Source organism: Passer domesticus, chromosome 2, assembly GCF_036417665.1.
Source record: "Passer domesticus isolate bPasDom1 chromosome 2, bPasDom1.hap1, whole genome shotgun sequence".
NCBI lineage: Eukaryota > Metazoa > Chordata > Aves > Passeriformes > Passeridae > Passer > Passer domesticus.
The window spans coordinates 73,395,295-73,413,741 of NC_087475.1; the positions used below are offsets into that span (position 1 = coordinate 73,395,295).

Below are 18,447 nucleotides of genomic sequence, written 5' to 3' on the forward strand. Positions count from 1 at the left end.
TGTCTTTTTTACAGCTGGACTAAATGATGAAACCTGTTTAACTTCCTTGTTATCCTGCCCAGCCAAAATAAAAGATAGAACCCATGCTGCTTTATGAAATAAATTTGGAAGATGATTTTGAGGAGCTTCTGGAAGACAACTCTTACTCGGACAAGTAAACCAGGTGCTGTGCCCCTTTCCAGAAGTCTCCTGAATTATTTGAACTAGGCAGCAAACATAAAAGAAGGTTGATGTCTTCTGTGCTGTTCTTTTGTCAGGGGTCTCAAGCTTTGTCTGGCAGAGAAACCTTCGGAGACTGTAATGATCATGGGATGGATGCCATGGCCAGAGAACTGAGACTCACCTGGGGCAACACCGACATAAAGCAGCATCTTTGCAGCCCTTACATCAGGCTGAGTTTGCAAAGCACGCTGAGTGCTGTTTTCACACACAGAGCAGCCTCTCAATCCCTGATCCTCCTCCTACAGCACAAACCATAGCAGTATTTTTATCACATTAACTTTTTTTTTTCTTTTGTAAAAAAAGCTGAAATATGACAAAGGATTTATGTCAAAAAATGAAAGTTTGTTCTTTGAAAATAAAATGTTCCCTGAAAATGACACTTGAGCCCATTACTTCTGTGTGGGGAGGCAGGAAGCAGAGCTGTACCCAACATGGTGGCTCTGTAAACTTAAGACTTTAATGTTGTGTAATAGACATGGAAGCTACGGCTTTATGGATTTGAGCTCCTACAACCATGGACTTGTATTAGCCAGACCTTGCCAACAGCACTTCAGACACTTTTCTATAAAATAGAAGACTTATTTCTGAAAAGGCTGGGAGGGCAATTAAAGTGCATGTAATAAAAATGACTGGGTATGTATTTCAGACACTAATATACATGTAAAGATATGGAAGGAGACAAAATTATTTGCTCAAGGGCTAAGCAAGTACAGTATTTTTGGTCATATAATGATGAGTGTTTGAACAGCAGAGCAAACTGGTTACACATGCTGAGTTGAAGGTGCTTTTATTGCTGATGTTAGTGCAAAAATGCCAGGTGTGACATGTTTAATCCAGCCTCAAAGAAATGAAAACTATTTCCAAAGTGTGGTCTGAGTCTCTAGCTGCATTTCCAGTTGATCAATGACAGTTGTGCATGACAAGTAGTGAGTAAGCTGCTAAGTGTTGAAAGAGCCCATTTGAAGCAAAAGCGGTGAATAAGGAGGTTGCTACACTTATGAATCAGCAAAAATCAAAATAAAAATCTTTGTGAATTGTAAAAGTGATGCTTTGCAGTCAAAACTAAGCCTGACCATGAGGAACAGATGAGAAGCAGATCTTATCCAGTGTAACAGGATAATAAAATTGCAAGTGAACCTGGGCATCTGCTGATGCAAACTAATACACAGTGTGAAAATTAGTTCAAAATACACCTATTCAAGTGTATGGGTGTATGTGTACCCCAGGAGGTATTGTTCTAATTTCTAACAATGCTTGGGAAAGAATCTTGGACTGACTATGAAAAAATCAACGTATTGCTATAATGTGTCTGAAAAATGAAAACAAGTAACAGGAATTATGAGAAAATGATGGCAAATGCCACAGGAAGTATTGCTCTGTGAACTTATAAACTGTGCAGGTACTTGGACTGCTCTTGTAAAAATGACACACATCACAAGTTGTGATGAGAATCATGAAGATATATAACAGCTCCTGCATGGAGCTTCAACAAATCAGGCCTTTCAGCACAGAATAAAAAGGATAGAGAGATGATATGACAGAAGTTTATGGACTCTTAAAGGAGATGAACAGGAAAAGATAATTAGCTATTACTCCCAATGATGAGGACTCAGGAATGTCCCTTGGAATTACATAAGAACAAGTTTTCAGGAAATGAAAGTTTTTTCTCTTTCACCACCATAATTAAGCTACTGAGTTAATTACTCCAGGATCATGTGGATTTATATATATGGCATAAATATTACATATTTATATAAGCCATATAGAGGTGACATCAAAACATAGTTAGGCAAAGCAGAGAGTGAAACAAGTGCTATTAAGAATATTAAAATTATAGATCCAGACAGAGCCTCTGGAGGTGCCTGGGGCTGTTGAATGCAGAGATGAAGACACAGTCTTTAGAAAGCCATAGGGCATTACTGGGAGATGATGCCAAGATTTCTGATATCCTGAGATAAGCTAAAAGCTGTTTCTGAGTTGAGGAAGTTACAACAGTATTTATTTTCCTATTTTTATAGAGCTTTTCTTTCCGCATTACTTTATGACCCACAAGAAACAACATTTTGTATATAAAAGAACACTTCATAGCATTCACCAGCTTTAATTCTATCTCTTGCTTACAGATGAACCTTTAAAAATTCCAGAGTTGTTAAAACTTGTCTCTCGCACCTCCTGCCAATGAGACAGGTGTTAAGAAAAGTGTATGCAACAAGCCTGTAACCCTGGATTTATGCTCTGTCAGAATCCCTTGCTAGGATTTCCCTCTCCTTCCTAAATAAAGCATTACATACATGTGCAAGCAAACAAAAATCAAGTAAACTGAGAGTAGCACTCAGCTTTAACATCGAATTTGTTTGATTGCAAGTGAAAAACACTGTGGCAGTACTGAGCAACACGAGCTGTGAATTTCTTCCAAGCATTTACAATTACTATGTATCAAACCTGGGTATCATTTCATAAAACATAGTTAACTATTCGAGGTCTTTCTTTTTAGATTATTTAAAGGTCTTAGATTTCAGTGAAGCTTTTAAGACTCTCACAGCGCCCTTCTGAACAAAATGTCCAGCACACAGCTGGATAAACATGTCATGCAAACATGGTGAGCAGCTGGCTCATGGGTTGGGCACAAAGGGTTCCAGTGAATGGGGTGACATCAGACTGGTGTCCTGCCACTACTGGGGCTTCACAGGGCTCCATCCTCTGCCCTCTGCTCTTCAACATCTTCATAAATGACTTGGATGCAGGACTCAAAGATACACTAAGCTCACCAATGATACTAAATTGGAAGGAGCTATCCACTTGCCTCAGGGCAGAGAGGCCGTGCAGAGTGACCTGGACAAATGAGAGGGCTGGGCAATCACCAAGCAGCTGAAGTTTAAGAAGGGAAAGTTCTGGATTCTTCACCTGGGATGGGGCAACCCTGGATGTACAGACAGACTGGGAAATGAGATGCTGGAGAGCAGTGCCACACAAAGGGACCTGGGTGTCCTGGTCTGTGACAAGTGGAACGTGAGCCAGCAGTGCCCTGGCAGCCAGGAGGGCCAGCCCTGTCCTGGGGGCATCAGGCACAGCATGGCCAGTGGGCAAGGGAGGGGATTGTCCTGCTCTGCTCTGCACTGGGGCAGCCTCACCTCCAGTGCTGGGGCAGCTCTGGGTGACACCATGTAAAAAAGACATTAAACTGTGGGAGAATGTCCAAAGGAGGATAACAAGGTGGAGAAAGGCCTTGAGAGGAAAATACATGAGGAGCAGCTGGGTTGCTTTGTGTGTTCAGCCTGGAGGAGACTGAGGAAAGTCTCATTGCAGTCTGCAGCTTCCTCATGAGGGGAGGAGGAGGAAGAGCAGACATTGACCTCTCCCCTTTGATGACTAGTGACAGGACCCAAGGGAATGGCCTGGAGTTGTATCAGGGGAGGTTTAGGTTGGATATTAGCAAAAGGTTTTTCACTCAGAGGGTGGTTGGATACTGGAACAGGTTCCCTAGAGAAGTGGTTACAGCATCGAGCCTGACAGAAAATGTTCTCCAGCACACGGTGTTACTCTTGGGTGTCCTGTGCAGGGCCAGCAGTTGGATTCAATGATCCTTGTGGGTCCCTTCCAACTCAGAATATTCTATGAAGTATGACTTAACGTTCTAAACCTCTGAGAGCAAAGCCAAAGTAATTTGTAATTTTGCAGATACACACACAAATTCGAGCTTCTAGTAGTTGTTATCTATACAAATTACTATATCAAATTTAAATATTAAGTCCCTACTGATGAAAGCATTTCTACTCCCAGACACATGTCACAAAACCAGGCTCAGTACTAGGTGTAATAAGCTTTGCTTGAATATACAGTAACAAACACAGCATTTTCAGCAGTACTTTGTATACTCAGACACATTTTTATTATTTTTCCTACACATGCTTTTCAACACAGCATTCATTTCTGGTAGGAATTTTTGTCAGTGTCTTGAAAAGCCAAGGCTCTTTACTAAATTATAATCAAGCATCATTTAGTAGAAGTCATGCTTGGTTGGATGCTTTGGGTGAAGTGCAGACTGTGTGAGGCTGACCTGAGCCTGAGAGCAACACATACTTTATATGTTACATGCAAAGCCCAAGGTAAGTGCTTCTAGTGCTGATACAAGTAATTCATGCCTGGCTGGCCTGGACTTTGTCTTTCCTTAAAGATGGGGCTTAAAGAGTACTATAAAAAGAAGAAACTTTTTTTTTTTTTATTGTGAACAACAGAGCTCAATCACCAGACAAACACCAAGTGACAGATCTTCACATGGCAAGTAACTCTGATTCGAGTCACTTTGTACTTCCTGCTAGATTACTTTCTCTCACAAAAATCAACTTTAATCCTCACTCCCTTTGCGCAGTAGCACTGAAATCACGGCTGTGCACCCTAGTGAGGAATTCCTTTTCAAAGGAAAACCAAGCATCTCACTTCTATCCTGCAAAGCTGCCTGATGCCCTTGTTATGCCTGCCTACATCTGGCTACCCAAAAGAATTTTTTAATTCTCAATTATTAGCTACTTTACCTACTCCTTGTCTTCCAAAAAAGAAGACAAACCACTTCTACTTTACCTGCTTCCTTGCCTTCTAAGAAGGTCTCTGAGGTTTCTCTCTATAGCCCTGCCCTACCCCAGGGAGGAGGAATCTATGGGGGCTACGTTTTATCACAACATTGTCCCAACTTTTGCAAGGTGACGATTTCCCCCGGCTGCCACAGCTCGGGGACAGTTTCGGAGTGTCCCGCGGGGCCGATTTCCCTCCGGGACGTGTTTTCTGCCAACACTAGGGAATCAATCCCGGTGCCGGCCCGTATTTGCAGGCTACCGGGTCCTCTCCGCCCGATGGGCGCCCTCTGCTCATGGACACCCCGGGCGAACCCCAGGGCGCTCCCGCGGCGGCACCGTCCCCAGTCCCGCTCGGCCCGCAGCAGCTCCCGCCCCGCGGGCACGGCAGAGCCCAGCACGTCCGGCTTTCGCCCAGCACCTCCGGCTGTGACCCGGACCCCGGCCCCGCCCCGGGCTCCCACCGCCGCCTCCGCGGGCGGCCGCAGGAGTGGGGCGGGGGCGGGGGCGGGCGGGGGCGGGTTAAAAGCGGCGGCAGGTGAACGGGGAGGGACCTTAAAGCTCGGGACCGGAGAGGCTGGGGCCGCCCGCTCCGCCGGAGCCAGCGGACCTTGGAGCAGCGCGGCGCGCCCGTGGCGTCCCGTGTGTCCTGGCCAGCCGTGCCAGGTGAGGGTCCGGAGCGGCTTCCCTGTGTCCTGCCCAGCCGTGCCAGGTGCGGGTCCGGAGCGGATTCCCTGTGTCTTGCCCAGCTGTGCCAGGTGAGGGTCCGGAGCGGATTCCCTGTGTCCTGCCCAGCCGTGCCAGGTGAGGGTCCGGAGCGGCTTCCCTGTGTCCTGCCCAGCCGTGCCAGGTGCGGGTCCGGAGCGGCTCCCGCGTGCCGCAGCGGTGGGATCGGGGCCGAGGTTGGGATTGGGCTGTGCGCCCCTCCGAGCGGGTGGCGATCCGTGTGCTGGGGTCGGGCCGTCCCGGCGGGTCTGGGGCAGCCGCGCCGCAGCCCCGACCCCGGGCAAGCCGCGCTGGGGCGGAGCTGCCCGCCCGCGGCCCCGGGAGCGGCGGGGCGGTGGCTGCGGCCGGCCGGCACGGTCGGACCGCGCATTCCGTCCCGGAGGAGCCGTCGGACCGCCGAGCCAGAGCCGCTGTTTGCCGAGGGTGCCGCGGCAATCCCGGCGCTGCCCTCCGCTGAAGGCTCGCAGCCGCGCGGGAATTCGGCGGGATAAAGGTCGGCGCGGAGGGAGGGAAGGGCTGCGATCCAGCTCCTAACCCAGAGTGGGGATTTGGAGTGGTTTTCAATAGCCGTGTCTTGGTGGGTAAATTGGCTCACTAACAGCCAATTGCAGTGTTTCGGTAGTGGCAGATGAGAGGGAGAAAAGTTTTTTGCTTCCCCCAAAACTTTCAGGCTTGTCTCAGAACTGCAGTGTGAGATGGCACTTGGAACCCAGGCTGTTCAGCTCGGCGATATGCACTTCCCAGACTTTCCTTCAGTACTGATTAGCTTCTTGTGAAGGTTTTATTGACTTAATTTTAATGACTGTGCAACAGATATGAGGGAATTCTTACCGGAATGATGCAGCTATCTCATCATAGTCGGCAGGTTAAGTCAGTGTAAAATGTTGCATTAGATGGTGCCAGTTTCAGCAGAGACAAAGCATGAGCAGTCTCAGGAATTCCAGTCATGTTCTCAAAGTTGTTTTCTTTTTTGCCTTACCCAATTTTACCTTTCCGCATCACAGTAAATCTGACCTCTCCCTCTTGCCTCCAGGCTTGTCTGTGCAGGCTGGGCCCTCGTACCAAGGGTATGTGTTGGGGCACGTTTTGCCCTTTGGTTGAGATGTAACTACACCAGGGTAAAAAGGTCTTCATTTTTTCCCCTCTCTGCTGTGTGAGAATGAGAGATTTTTGTAAAATTTGGGCCTGTGTTGCGTTGCAAGGTACCATGCTCTCCCCACAGCACACAGCCAGCACCAAGAGGAGATGGAGCTCTTATCCATGGCCTGTGTGGCTCTCCCAGTCTAGACTTGACATGATGGACCAGCTATGCAGGCTCCCAGGTCGGGTTTCAAAGTGTTTTGTCCAATTCGGTGATAGTTTCCAAATGGCTGCAATCAGTGAAAGCTGAGCCCTGAGAATGAAGTCTGAACTTCAGCAAAACTTACTTTCAAAAGGGCAAAGAGTGGATTTCAGTTTTTAAGAGTGGGAGGAAAGCTGAAATGGAACTGCTCTGATGTTTGACTTTCTGTATTCTGCTGGAGTGTGATAGCATCTAGAAAATCAACATAAACTCTTCAGCTGAGGGCTTTTTCTTCTCAACTCTGTGACTCTGCTTGCCTCCTTTTTTGGATGACATAGCAATGAATGTGGAAGGGCAGGCTCTGCTTTATCTGCCTTTGCTTGCTGGTTTGGGCTATATAAGCATGCAGCCCTGACAGAGCTGGCTTGAGGCTTCTCACCAGTGTTGGCAAATTCAAATGTTGTACTTCTGAGATTAAGGGCCTTGTCTGAGCTGCAACAGAAAGCCTTGCAGGCCTGCTGGAGGTGTCTGTGTGGAGCAAGGACTTCTGCTGAAAAAGGCCAAGTAGTACTTACCTCTAGGACAAAGAAAGCACCTCAGCCTTCTAGGGCTATGGTGGTGGTAAAGAAATACTGTAAAAAAATGCTCGAGAAGACTCTAGTTTCTCTAGATGTGGTTTAATTCATGCAGTGATAGTAATTTCTCTTGCTTTGGGAAGTACAATGAAAGGCAAAATGCTGACCAGAACCCACCACAGAAAAGGGAAGGAGAACATAGAGGATGTACAGAGGAACTGTATTAAGATGTACCTATTTCTTGCCCAAAGGCTTGTTGAGTAATACACTGAGGTATGCTTGTCCCATCATAAACTGATGGAAAGAGAGAGTTTAATAAGTTGTTTGAATCCATAAACGTATGGGTGACATAAATGAAAGTGACACACTTGCCTATGGCTCTGGTGAGACTGTTAGGAAGTTCTCTTTTTTTCACAGATTTAGAGTTGATTTTTCACAGTTTGAAAAGTGACCATTCTGTGTATTGTGTCTTCTTGCAGGTAAAAGGACACAGAAGAGAAGATGGACTGGGGAACTCTGCAGAGTGTTTTGGGAGGTGTAAATAAGCACTCCACCAGTATCGGGAAGATATGGCTCACAGTCCTCTTCATCTTCCGTATCATGATCCTGGTTGTGGCTGCAGAGAGAGTCTGGGGAGATGAACAACAAGATTTTGTCTGCAACACGCTTCAGCCTGGCTGCAGGAATGTTTGCTATGATCACTTTTTCCCCATCTCTCACATCAGACTCTGGGCCCTGCAGCTGATCTTTGTCTCCACACCTGCGCTGCTGGTGGCCATGCATGTGGCTTACACCAGGCATGAGAAGAAAAGGCGGTTCAGAAATGGTGAGAAAATTGATATTGAAGAGCTGAAAAATGAAAGGATTCACATTCGGGGCCCCTTGTGGTGGACGTACACCAGCAGCATCTTCTTCAGGATCATCTTTGAGGCTGTCTTCATGTACGTGTTCTATTACATGTACGATGGCTACCAGATGCCCCGCCTGGTGAAGTGCGACGCTTGGCCCTGCCCCAACACTGTGGATTGTTTTGTGTCTCGGCCCACTGAGAAAACCACGTTTACTATTTTCATGCTTGCTGTATCTGGGATCTGCATGATGTTGAATCTGGCTGAGTTGTGCTACCTAGTGATAAAAATTTGCATGAAAGAATCTGGGAAAGCAGCAGTTTTGAAATAAGTCCCCATTTTCAGGATTTACTGGCTCCTCATTTCCTTTCAACTTTCTTAGGTATAAAAAAATAATAAACAATATTTTTCATACTCAAGGAAAAGGATAAAAAATGAATGTTCTTTTGTGTTTTAAAGTGGATAGCCTCCCTGGAAGGTGATGCTGAGGCAGGTTTTAAAGATCATAAGCTAATTCAGTATTCCTGCATCCACAATTAGAGAGCGTGGCCTTCTGGCACCAGTTTCTCCAGGTATGCCTGCTGCTGGGATCCTACTGTTGGGACAGTTAACTCTTCAAACACAGGGAGTGGAAAGGACCAGAGAAGGCTCTAGTGCCCAGAGGAGATCCAGAAATCACACAGTGTCTTGGCTCAAAGGCAAAACAGTATCAAAGGTTTTTGGTGAAAAGTGGGGTAAAGGATTTTTTGGGGCATATCACAGATTTTGAGAAGGAAGAAGACAGGGAGGTGATTGTGTTTATACTAGGTGTCCTTTCTAAGTAATCTGGAGAGCAAGAAAATTGTGTAGGAGCACAGATACTCTGGCAGTGCATGCTGTCAGCTTTGCTGGGCACCAGCATGTTTTTTTTTTTCTTCTCATCTTCTTGCCTGCACTGAGAAGCATTTCCTTAAGTGTTGGGGGTGGCCAGTATCAACTGCCTGTGAATGCCATTGGGTCAGTGCTGCCTCCCCATAGTCACAGAGACTACAGCAGTGGGAGGAAAGAAGTTCCTTTCTCTTGATCAGATGAAAAAAAGTAGGGGAGGAGGGAGGCAGTGCAACAACTTCTCTTGTTCTCTCACAATACTGAAGAATCTTGGTACAGTAGACTTAATCTGATAAAGAGATGTTTTACCACCTGTGCCTCACTCAGCTGTATACTCTTTTTTTTTTCCCAATAAAAACCAAGAAAAAAATACCTTTTTTTGTTCTGCTGGTTATCCAAAAGAAGTGCTTCAACTTACAGCATGATATCCAGTGCTCCTTCCATTTCTCCTTTTTTTTTCTATCTAGCCTGCACAGCTTTTTTTCATAAAACCTTCTCCCTATCTGAGGTGCCCTTCAAATGAGTTGAGCAAACCACTCCCAGTCTCTCTGACTTTCCACATAGTGAGATTAAATCACCATTCCTTTTGTTAAAGTTGGCCTAGCAGGAATTCCAGACAGCTTGGAGAGCTAAAACAGCAAAGGGGCCTGATCAGAAATTAGGAGGAACTTGATATTTTTTTAAAGTTCACACTGCTGTGCTGTAAATTGTATATTACTAATTTGAAGTATTATATGAGTCAGTCTGGTCTCAAAGAAGTCTCAAAATGAGGTGGTTTATGCCTGTAATGGGCAGCATATGGCACTTAGGGCAACAGAGTTCATCTCCCAAGTGCCTGCCCATTGAATCCACTCCTAGAAAGATGACTGTTTCTCCTTAGCTTTAATAACTGGCTTTTCCCCAAAATGAATGAGCACTAGCTCAGCTTCTCTATTTGCATTCATCTTTTACTGTACATTTGGATTTGTCACTGTTGGAGTAAACAAAGCTGCATGAATTAAGGCCCATGACCCTTCACTGTGCACTGAAAGTGGAGCATAAATAGGCTTACCTCGCTTGTGAGCTACATCCAGAGATACAACTTGACTGCAGATGGAAATCTGTCATCTAAGAGGAAAGCAAAAAAACCATGAAAACACCATCCTCAGAATCATGAAAAAAAGATAGAAAGTCATTCATAGTGAGCTGGACTGGAAACTTGGACTGTGAAAACATCCAACTTAACTCCAAAGAACAGTTTGGCACATACTAGGTTTGTGCTTGATAGAGCTCCTGCTTATTTCCATGTACATGTACAGAGAGCAAACTAGTCCCAGTGCTCTAGTATTGCATTTCTTTTGTAACAAGTTTTATTTTTTTCCCTGAAGTTATAATTAAAGCACTTTTTTGGTGTCTGTTTTCTGTATTACTTATACATGCTGTGTGTTACCTAATGTGTTTAATAAAAATCTGTTTACCATAGTGGAACACGTAAGTACCAATGCTATACTCAATAGGCAAGGGCTGGTGTAAGGATTTTGGCCTTCAGCTGCAGGTTGGTGTTTCCACTGGTTACACTGCCTGTTACTCTGAAATCTCCACTTGCAATAAAATATGCTGCTTAAGACAGCCTTGCAGCTGCAAAAGGCCAATGATAAACTTAACTAGCTCCATAGGGAAAGAGTTTGTTTTCACCACCTACCTTTGAATTTAGCTGGAACTTGGAATGAGACACACCAAAACTGTTAACACTAACACTATGAAGTTGTCTTCAACTAGCAGTCTGACAACAAGATTATCAGACAGCAAAAAAAGATAGAACTGGGAAAAGTGTTTGGATGTAGCCAAGAGAGGGCTTTGATCCAGATCTGCAGCATCAGGCAATGATAGCTCTGAGATCTGTGCATATTTAATTTGGCTGAATAACTGCTTTGTAAAAAAATCAGATACTTTATAGGAACATGGAAATCGCACCTATTTCTACATGTGCTACATTGCACAGCTGACCTTCTACAAATGGATTTCATACAGATTAAAACATATTGCTGTGTTGAAATTGTGTCTTCTTTCCTGAAATTCACTAGTAGTGTCTGTATTTGGTACTTGATTCCTAGGCTTTCCTCAGAATAAAGATTGCAAAGTATGTTGAAGACTTAAGCAGCAAATCTGAGCAGCTGATTCCTCAATGTTCAGTGTCCAGCATAGCCAGGCCATGAACTGTCTAATAATGTGGTATCAGAACTGGGGAGTGTAGGAATGGGACTGGCTGAAATTATTCTTCTACTGAAATTGCTAGGAAAAATCACCATTGACTCAATTAGAGTAAACTTCTATCCAACACCTTGAAACCAAAACTACAAACATGTTTGTAAGAAGAGTAAGGAGATGAGGGGATGCAAATTTTATTGGTAACTCATGGATCCAGACAGAAAAAAGAAATCCTAACTACCATGGGAGAAAGGGTGGTTTCAAAGGAAACCAGAGTATAGACCTGTATTTATGACTTCTGGATATAGAAGTACCTTTATTAAAGGTTTTTATAGACAAAAATAAAAATATCCTTTGGTTGTTTACAGCTAATTATAAGACAGCGTTCTAAGATATTTTGTATCTGATAGGACAAATATAAAATACATATGGTCCATACAGAGAAATGCACTCCTGTACTATGGAGGTTCAATTCAAAATAGCACCTCTGTTACAAGCTGCTTTATTTTGCAAAAAGTGTACTGTAGCAGTAAGGAACAGCTAAGAACACTTTGCTAGAAACTAAACCTGATGAAAATGAATCTTTTTTTTTCCCTCTAATTATAATTGCCTCACCTGAAAATTAGGCTAATGGGGTTTGCCCTGAAACTTTCAGGTTTACCCCAAAAATCACACTCAAAGAATTGCACTGTATTTTTTTTTTTCACCTGTTCTGATACTTAGGACAGCCACTACCCTGACAATGAATTACAGGGTCCTTTGATTTTTCACCATCTTATTATCTACACAGTCATTTGAACTTGTTTGCAAACAGTGGCAAGAGTAATGGTAACTATTTGAAGCTTAATGAGCTAAGACTAATGGTAATGACTTTGAAGATAGTTCAGAAGGTACCCACACTTTTGTCCCCATCTGACCAACCTAGCTTGTCATTGTCATTTTCTCTTATGGATTATATTTCTCTTCTATAAAGCTGGCTCAACTTTGACTTGGCTATTTTATATACAAAGTTTCCTAGCCACCAAATGAAAGTCTTTATCACCTAGGCTTGGAAATGCATTGATCTTTAATTTGGAAGGCCCAGATGAGGAAACAAGTCACATCTCAGACTCTCCATCTCTGAGAACATTCCTTGCTCTTGCTATGGTTGGTCCCCCATCCTACTGTAGATTTAAATGTCAGAAGTGCACTTACCTTCTCCCTTTTCTGAGAGTTTAATCATTGCCACTAACTCAGAGATTACACATCTATGTATTTGAATAGTCAAATCCATTTATTTGAATTAGCCATCTACTAAAATCCTCTCCAAGAATACCACCAGGCTGACAGCTGCTTGCATAAATCTTTGTGGCAGAGGAGTGATACAGCACCAGAATGATGTACAGTTTAGGGAAGTATGTTTTCAGTGAACTTAGAACTTGCAGAGTTGAGCCATGAATGACTACAGATTGTAGATGGATATTTTGAACAGCAGCATATATTCTGTGTGCTGCTAAGAACCAGCATTCCAGTCGTAGCCTGGCACAGCCCCCAGGAAAAGGAATACTGTAGTGTGTGGTGCAGACAGCACAAGGCATTTTTCAATGGACAAGCTGTGCTGGGCAGGTTTACTTGCTTATGCAAGATGTGTATTTTCTGTTGTCTGGGTAATTGTGTCAATTTAGACACATCATCTGGGAAAGACAGTAGCAGCCTTAAAAATGGGTAAGATGAGATAATGAAATAGGGTTTAAAAGTGTTCTGCGGATACTTTTCTGTGGAGGTTCAATCTTTATGACAACATATAAAAACTCCTTCCACACCTCTCAGCAATCCACACATCAGCAGGAGGAATGCTGCACTTCTGTTGTGATGATTGGAAAACTTGCTATCTGTTTAGTATCCAACTATCAACATTTCCTTCATCACAAGACTTCTTTCACTTGATTTGAAAGTATAATGGCAGTCCTGGTACACAGAGTCAACCCTGACTCTCATTGTTCCTGAGTTTTCCCAACTGAAAGATAAAGGTGACAACTGCGTCATGTTCACAGGGATCACAGTTTAATCAAACACTGTTTGTTAAGATCATTGCAACAGGTGCCAGAAAAAATATTATTTTGTGGTAAAGATTTCAAACCTATTTTATGTTGCATCATTAGGTTAATGTCTGCTTACATTTTGTCATGTCCCTGCCCTAGCTATTGCATCCTTTCCAAGGACTGAGTATTTAATATGCAGTTTAAACAGCTTCCACAATCTGTCCAGCACAGATTAAAAAAACCCCAGTCTATTCCTCTACACACACACGTGCACAAAGACTCAGAGCAGCAAACTGACTACATCATTCCCTCACTGTTATCTGATAGAAGACTGAATGAGACATTGCAAAACAGATTTGTCAAGCATAATTTCTGTCTATGCCATGATAGAAGCTTTTGTGTATTGCAGTAAAATAGTTATTAATCACTCATTGTAAGAGCATCAGGATCCACCAAATGGGATAAACTGAATGCAGCTGGGAGGAGCTACAGGTACATGGGAAGATACTTAGGATTAATAAGATCTTTATCACTGGCAGAAATGGTTTAACAATAGCAGTTTAGAAGGTAGGAAGGTGTAAGTGCTTCTATTGTGAAACACGAAGCACTTGCAAAACTTGATGCAGAACGGACGGGAGACCTGTTCTGAAGCAAAGACCAGTTTTGTAAAGAAGAGCTGCAGTTTGTGGAAGATCATCCGTGGAACATTACACAATAACGTGATTGACTTGAAAAAAACATCATACTGGTATGAATTCAAGATTTGTCAGAACCAGGATGTTTGAAATTAAATTTTCAGTCTTGTTAGCACCCAAAAGTCTGTTTGAAGTGCAGCGTTTGTCCAGGACCATCTCTGTCAACATGGGTCCTTTGTGCTTTTAGCAACTGTAATAAGACATTGGTGTGTTATAGTATGTTTCATCTAACTACATATATGAGGTGGTATTGTGAGTAAATAAAATTCCAATTAATATAAATGAAATTAGTGATGGATTTTTTTTCTTCTCAGCACAGTTAGTAAAAAACTCCTTATGTCTTGGTTGTGTGTCTCACAAAACAGGCATTTGTCCCGACAGGAGAAAGATTGAAACCCAGATCACTGCTCACTTTTGATCACTGTTCACTTTTGCTGCCCATTTTCCTATATGTGCAAAGAGTGGTGGAGTTCACTGAAGCCTGGTCTGCAGCTAGGAGATTATTTCCCACCAATGGCATGCCACTTTGTGCTACTGATTTCTTTAACGGCAGATCATCACATTGTGAAGAATTTTTAATTTTGTAGAGGAATTTTCCCTTACATAATACCGATTTTTCTATTTTAAAGCAAGATGCCTACTGCTGTTCCTTTCTGTGTAAGGCAGTAATAATTTGAGGCCTTTACAAGTTCATAATGCATGACGCCCAGGTATATTCCTGGTAAAACACACTGTATTTGCTTTTATCCTAAACAAAATGAGAAAGAACATCCTTGTTTAGAAGCCTTGGTTGTGGTTTGGCACAATGAACTGCCCACTGGCAATACTAGTTTAGGGCATTCATACTGATGTCATTCCTTCCTGCTCATTGTTATCCTGTCTGTCTCTCTCTCCCACGCCATTCAACACGGTGCCTCCAACTCCAGGACCTGCACTGAGCCAGCACAGTTGTTTGCACAGCTGTGCTCAGCACTGGACTGGCCCATTGTTTTAGCTGATGAAGAAACAAATGTTTTGCATTGCTGGATTGTTTTTCAGATGGATTAATTCCTTCAGCCTCATTACAGGGAGGCCATATGAACTTCCACACTGACAAGACCGTGGGGCAGTAGGCCACGGTGTTGGGCAAGAAGAGCTTCAGTGGAAGGGATGGAGGGAACAGCAACAAGAAGTCTATTTGCTGCTGCACATGCTGCAATTTCAAACCACAGCCTCTGTTTTCCTGAGTGACTGCTATTAGAAAGACAAAAACCGTAACTGCCTATTTTCCCTTTGCTTCTGTACCCTCCCATACTCCCTATTCCTCTTTGCTGGCCCTGCTTCTCAGCTAATGGCCATCTTCTTCCTTGCTCCAACACAATTTTTCCTCAACTTTTGCATGAGTTGATTTAACTCACTAACTCAGCAGTGAACTATTTGAACTCTGCATTCTAAATTTGTTTTTCTTCAGATCAGATTCCTGTTGTGGCAGGAATCAATGTGTTTCAAACACCAATATTTTTATTTCATATTTTTGGTTTTTTTACAGAGAAAAAATAGCATCACACAGAATGATAGTAGAGGTCTGCATGTCCTATGTCTCTCTTTTTGATTCTTCCTCCAAACAGATGCCTGGCTTGTACAGTTATAGTTCTTCCTCTGCTACATCTTACATGGAGCTTTAGATTCCATGAAGATGAATCAAAAGCATCTTGCTGTTCCATATCCCAGAACATTCAGATTTATGTTGTTGTTGTTCTTGTTGTAATGTTAGGAGACTTCCCATGTTTCCAAAGGAAAGAACCAGAAAGGACCAGAGGAAGCTGGTTCTGGTGGGTGAAACACCAGCCTAGAATCTCAGTGCTATTTTCAGAACCATATTACCTAGGACAAGATATTTAGTCTTCCTGTGCCTCCATTCCTACCCATTAGAACTTACAGTTTCATCCTACAAAACCAGAAATAATAATACTACCTGACACCAGTTCTTGCACTGCCTCCTCTGATGTGCTTAGCAGTAGTGTCGAACAGAACAGAACACTAATCACTAGCTGGTACAATAATAAAAATTAGTTTATAATACGAGATCAAACTACAACTTCCATCTTTTTATTGCCATGTTATTTATTATTTAATTAATTCTGAAGTCCTTCAATTCCTCTATGTAGAAAACAACTACACATTTTAATCCTCCTCGCTCCAAGCTGTGTTTCCGGAGGTAGCATTACCCTTTCGCAGAATTTAAATATCTTTAGTGCCATCTTCTGTAGGGCAGTGGCATGTCAAGCGCAGCTCTCTACTGACACAAATGGCTGAACTGAAGGCATTTGCAGCTCTTTTCTTCGGCTGACTGTGTGGCTAAAACTGCTGTCAGCACTGTTGAAGCACGTGTCACTTGAGCATGGCTTATGACTGAAGACATGTACCACAGTATAGGGGTCTTTCCACCAGACCGTGCTTGGATGCACAGGTACATAAGAGTGATCCTCTTCTGTACTTCAAAAGAGATATTTACATTAGAAATAGCAAGGGGTGAAACATTGTTTTAGATCAATACAGATCTGAAAATGTCTATTTGTCTTGTTGAGCAGCAGCTCTGGTTCAGACAAAGACTAATCAAGAAATATCATCTTAACTTACAAGATCTTTTTATAATTTCATAAAGCTTGGTGTCTATTTTAAATTTTCTTTCTGTGTACTTTGTCATGAAAACCTGACTCATCTAATCTTAAAAATACCTGCCTGACTGCTCTGTTTCCACCTCCTGAATTCACTTTGTTTCTGTGCCAGCCACATCAAGTACTACTAAATGTCTGTCTACATGTGGAACAGGGGTTGTCACCTGTGTGGAGGCTTGGATGGAAGACAAAAGACAGTACTAAAGAAGATCATTAATCCCTCTCTGGAGACATTCAAAACCCAGCTGGACATGTTCCTGTGTAACATGCTGTAGGTGGTTCTGCCTTGGCAAGGATGTTGGACTGGATGACCTCCAGAGGTCCCTTCCAACCTTAATCATTCTGTGATTCTGTGTTAATTAAAGGAAGGCTGAAAATTTTGTAAGTGTGCATTTTAATGTAAAAATTTAAATGTCACCTTAACACCTTGTGTGTTGCTGTCTGGTGTTAATGCCAATGGAGGCAACCCTTTAAACATAATGAGAACTAGCAATGCTGTGCTTCTTTAAAGAGAAATGAGGAAACTAACAGGATGGCTCTTCCAAGGAAATCTTTCTGTCAGAAAGTCCACATGAAGAGACACTTTTGAACACCATTAACTAAATATGAGCCTATTTTCTTTCTGAATAAACTCCTCAGAGAGACAAGTCCTACTTTTTTTCTATTTACTGCTTGTTTGGCTACAGACACTCCTGTCCTAGTATATGACTAACAAGTCACATGTCCTTAATATGCTTTCATGTTGAGGACATATGCTTGGGCTTTCACCAGTACTTAATTGTCTCTTCACTTTTAAAACTGCTTCCTTTAAGTTTTCCCCATGGATTTTCCATCCTTGCCTGTTTTCTACAAATGATCCAGAGGGTTTTGCTGACAGACCAAATCTCTTATTGCATGAACCCGGAGGGGAATTCTTGGAAAGGAAATTGTTAGCTGGTGGGTGTAGTCCCATGGCAGGCAGGCACTGCATCAGCTTCTCCTAGTTTGAAATTTAAAGGATTCTATCATAAAAACCTTCTGTGGCACTACTAAAAGGATGGTCTAGAATCTCCCTGCCCTCCTGAGTAAGAATATTTTTCTTAAAAACACAGGTGTCAAGGCCAGTTTGTACAGAGAGTGGGAAATACCACTCAAAACCTCCAGAGAGTGAAAAAGCATCAGAGAAACACCCAGTGCTTCATGCTATTAAAACTTATGAGCTGAGAGACTTCACTGCATGAGAAAAATTTTAATGTTAGGAGTTACTGCAGCTGCTGGGATTCCATCCTGTAGCTTAACACAGCCTCTCATGCCCCAGTGCTTCAGGATCAACCTTGTGATATACTTACAATCATGGCAGCACTGTGTTTCAGATATATCACCCATCTCTGAACAATCATTGCCACCTCTAGTGCTTAGGGTCAACAGAGATCTTCCTATCTAGTCCTTTCAGCTGAAATATTTATAGGGACCAATCAAGCAGTGCACAAATACAAGAACATGGGCATGGTTGGATCCAGATCCTCAACAGCTCTCTGCTGCACATAGCTCCTCAGAGTGTCTCAAAAACTTTATTGCATTTTTTAAAACTAAATAAAGCCTTGGGAATGACTGGTGGTTCTGTTTACTCTTCTTTGTAGAGTAGCTACCAAGAGAAACTCGTATGTTACTGCTGAAGAGTTGTTGAGTCATCATATCACTTTAAGTCATTCTTCCATAGAACCATAGGATTGTTTGTGTTGGAAGGAACCTTAAAGATCATCTAGTTCCCATTCCCCTAGCCAAGGGCAAGGACACCTTCTACTACACCATGTTTCTTA

At 43.0% G+C, this 18,447-nt stretch overlaps 1 protein-coding gene across 4 annotated transcripts; it reads left to right on the forward strand.

Annotated features, from left to right (window-relative positions):
• Nucleotides 1-5,386: 5,386 nt before the first annotated feature.
• On the forward strand, nucleotides 5,387-10,013 carry LOC135294254 (gap junction beta-2 protein-like). Of its 4 annotated transcripts, XM_064409281.1 has the most exons (3): nucleotides 5,396-5,456; nucleotides 5,549-5,594; nucleotides 7,853-10,013. In XM_064409281.1, exon 3 carries the CDS (start codon nucleotides 7,875-7,877, stop codon nucleotides 8,550-8,552), a length of 678 nt encoding a protein of 225 aa, XP_064265351.1. In that variant the 5' UTR covers nucleotides 5,396-5,456; nucleotides 5,549-5,594; nucleotides 7,853-7,874; the 3' UTR covers nucleotides 8,553-10,013. The 4 variants fall into 4 exon arrangements, with proteins under 4 accessions (XP_064265352.1, XP_064265351.1, XP_064265354.1 ...); XM_064409282.1 differs by lacking the exon at nucleotides 5,549-5,594 and having other exon boundaries at nucleotides 5,387-5,456; XM_064409284.1 differs by lacking the exons at nucleotides 5,396-5,456; nucleotides 5,549-5,594 and adding an exon at nucleotides 5,462-5,548.
• Nucleotides 10,014-18,447: the final 8,434 nt, after the last annotated feature.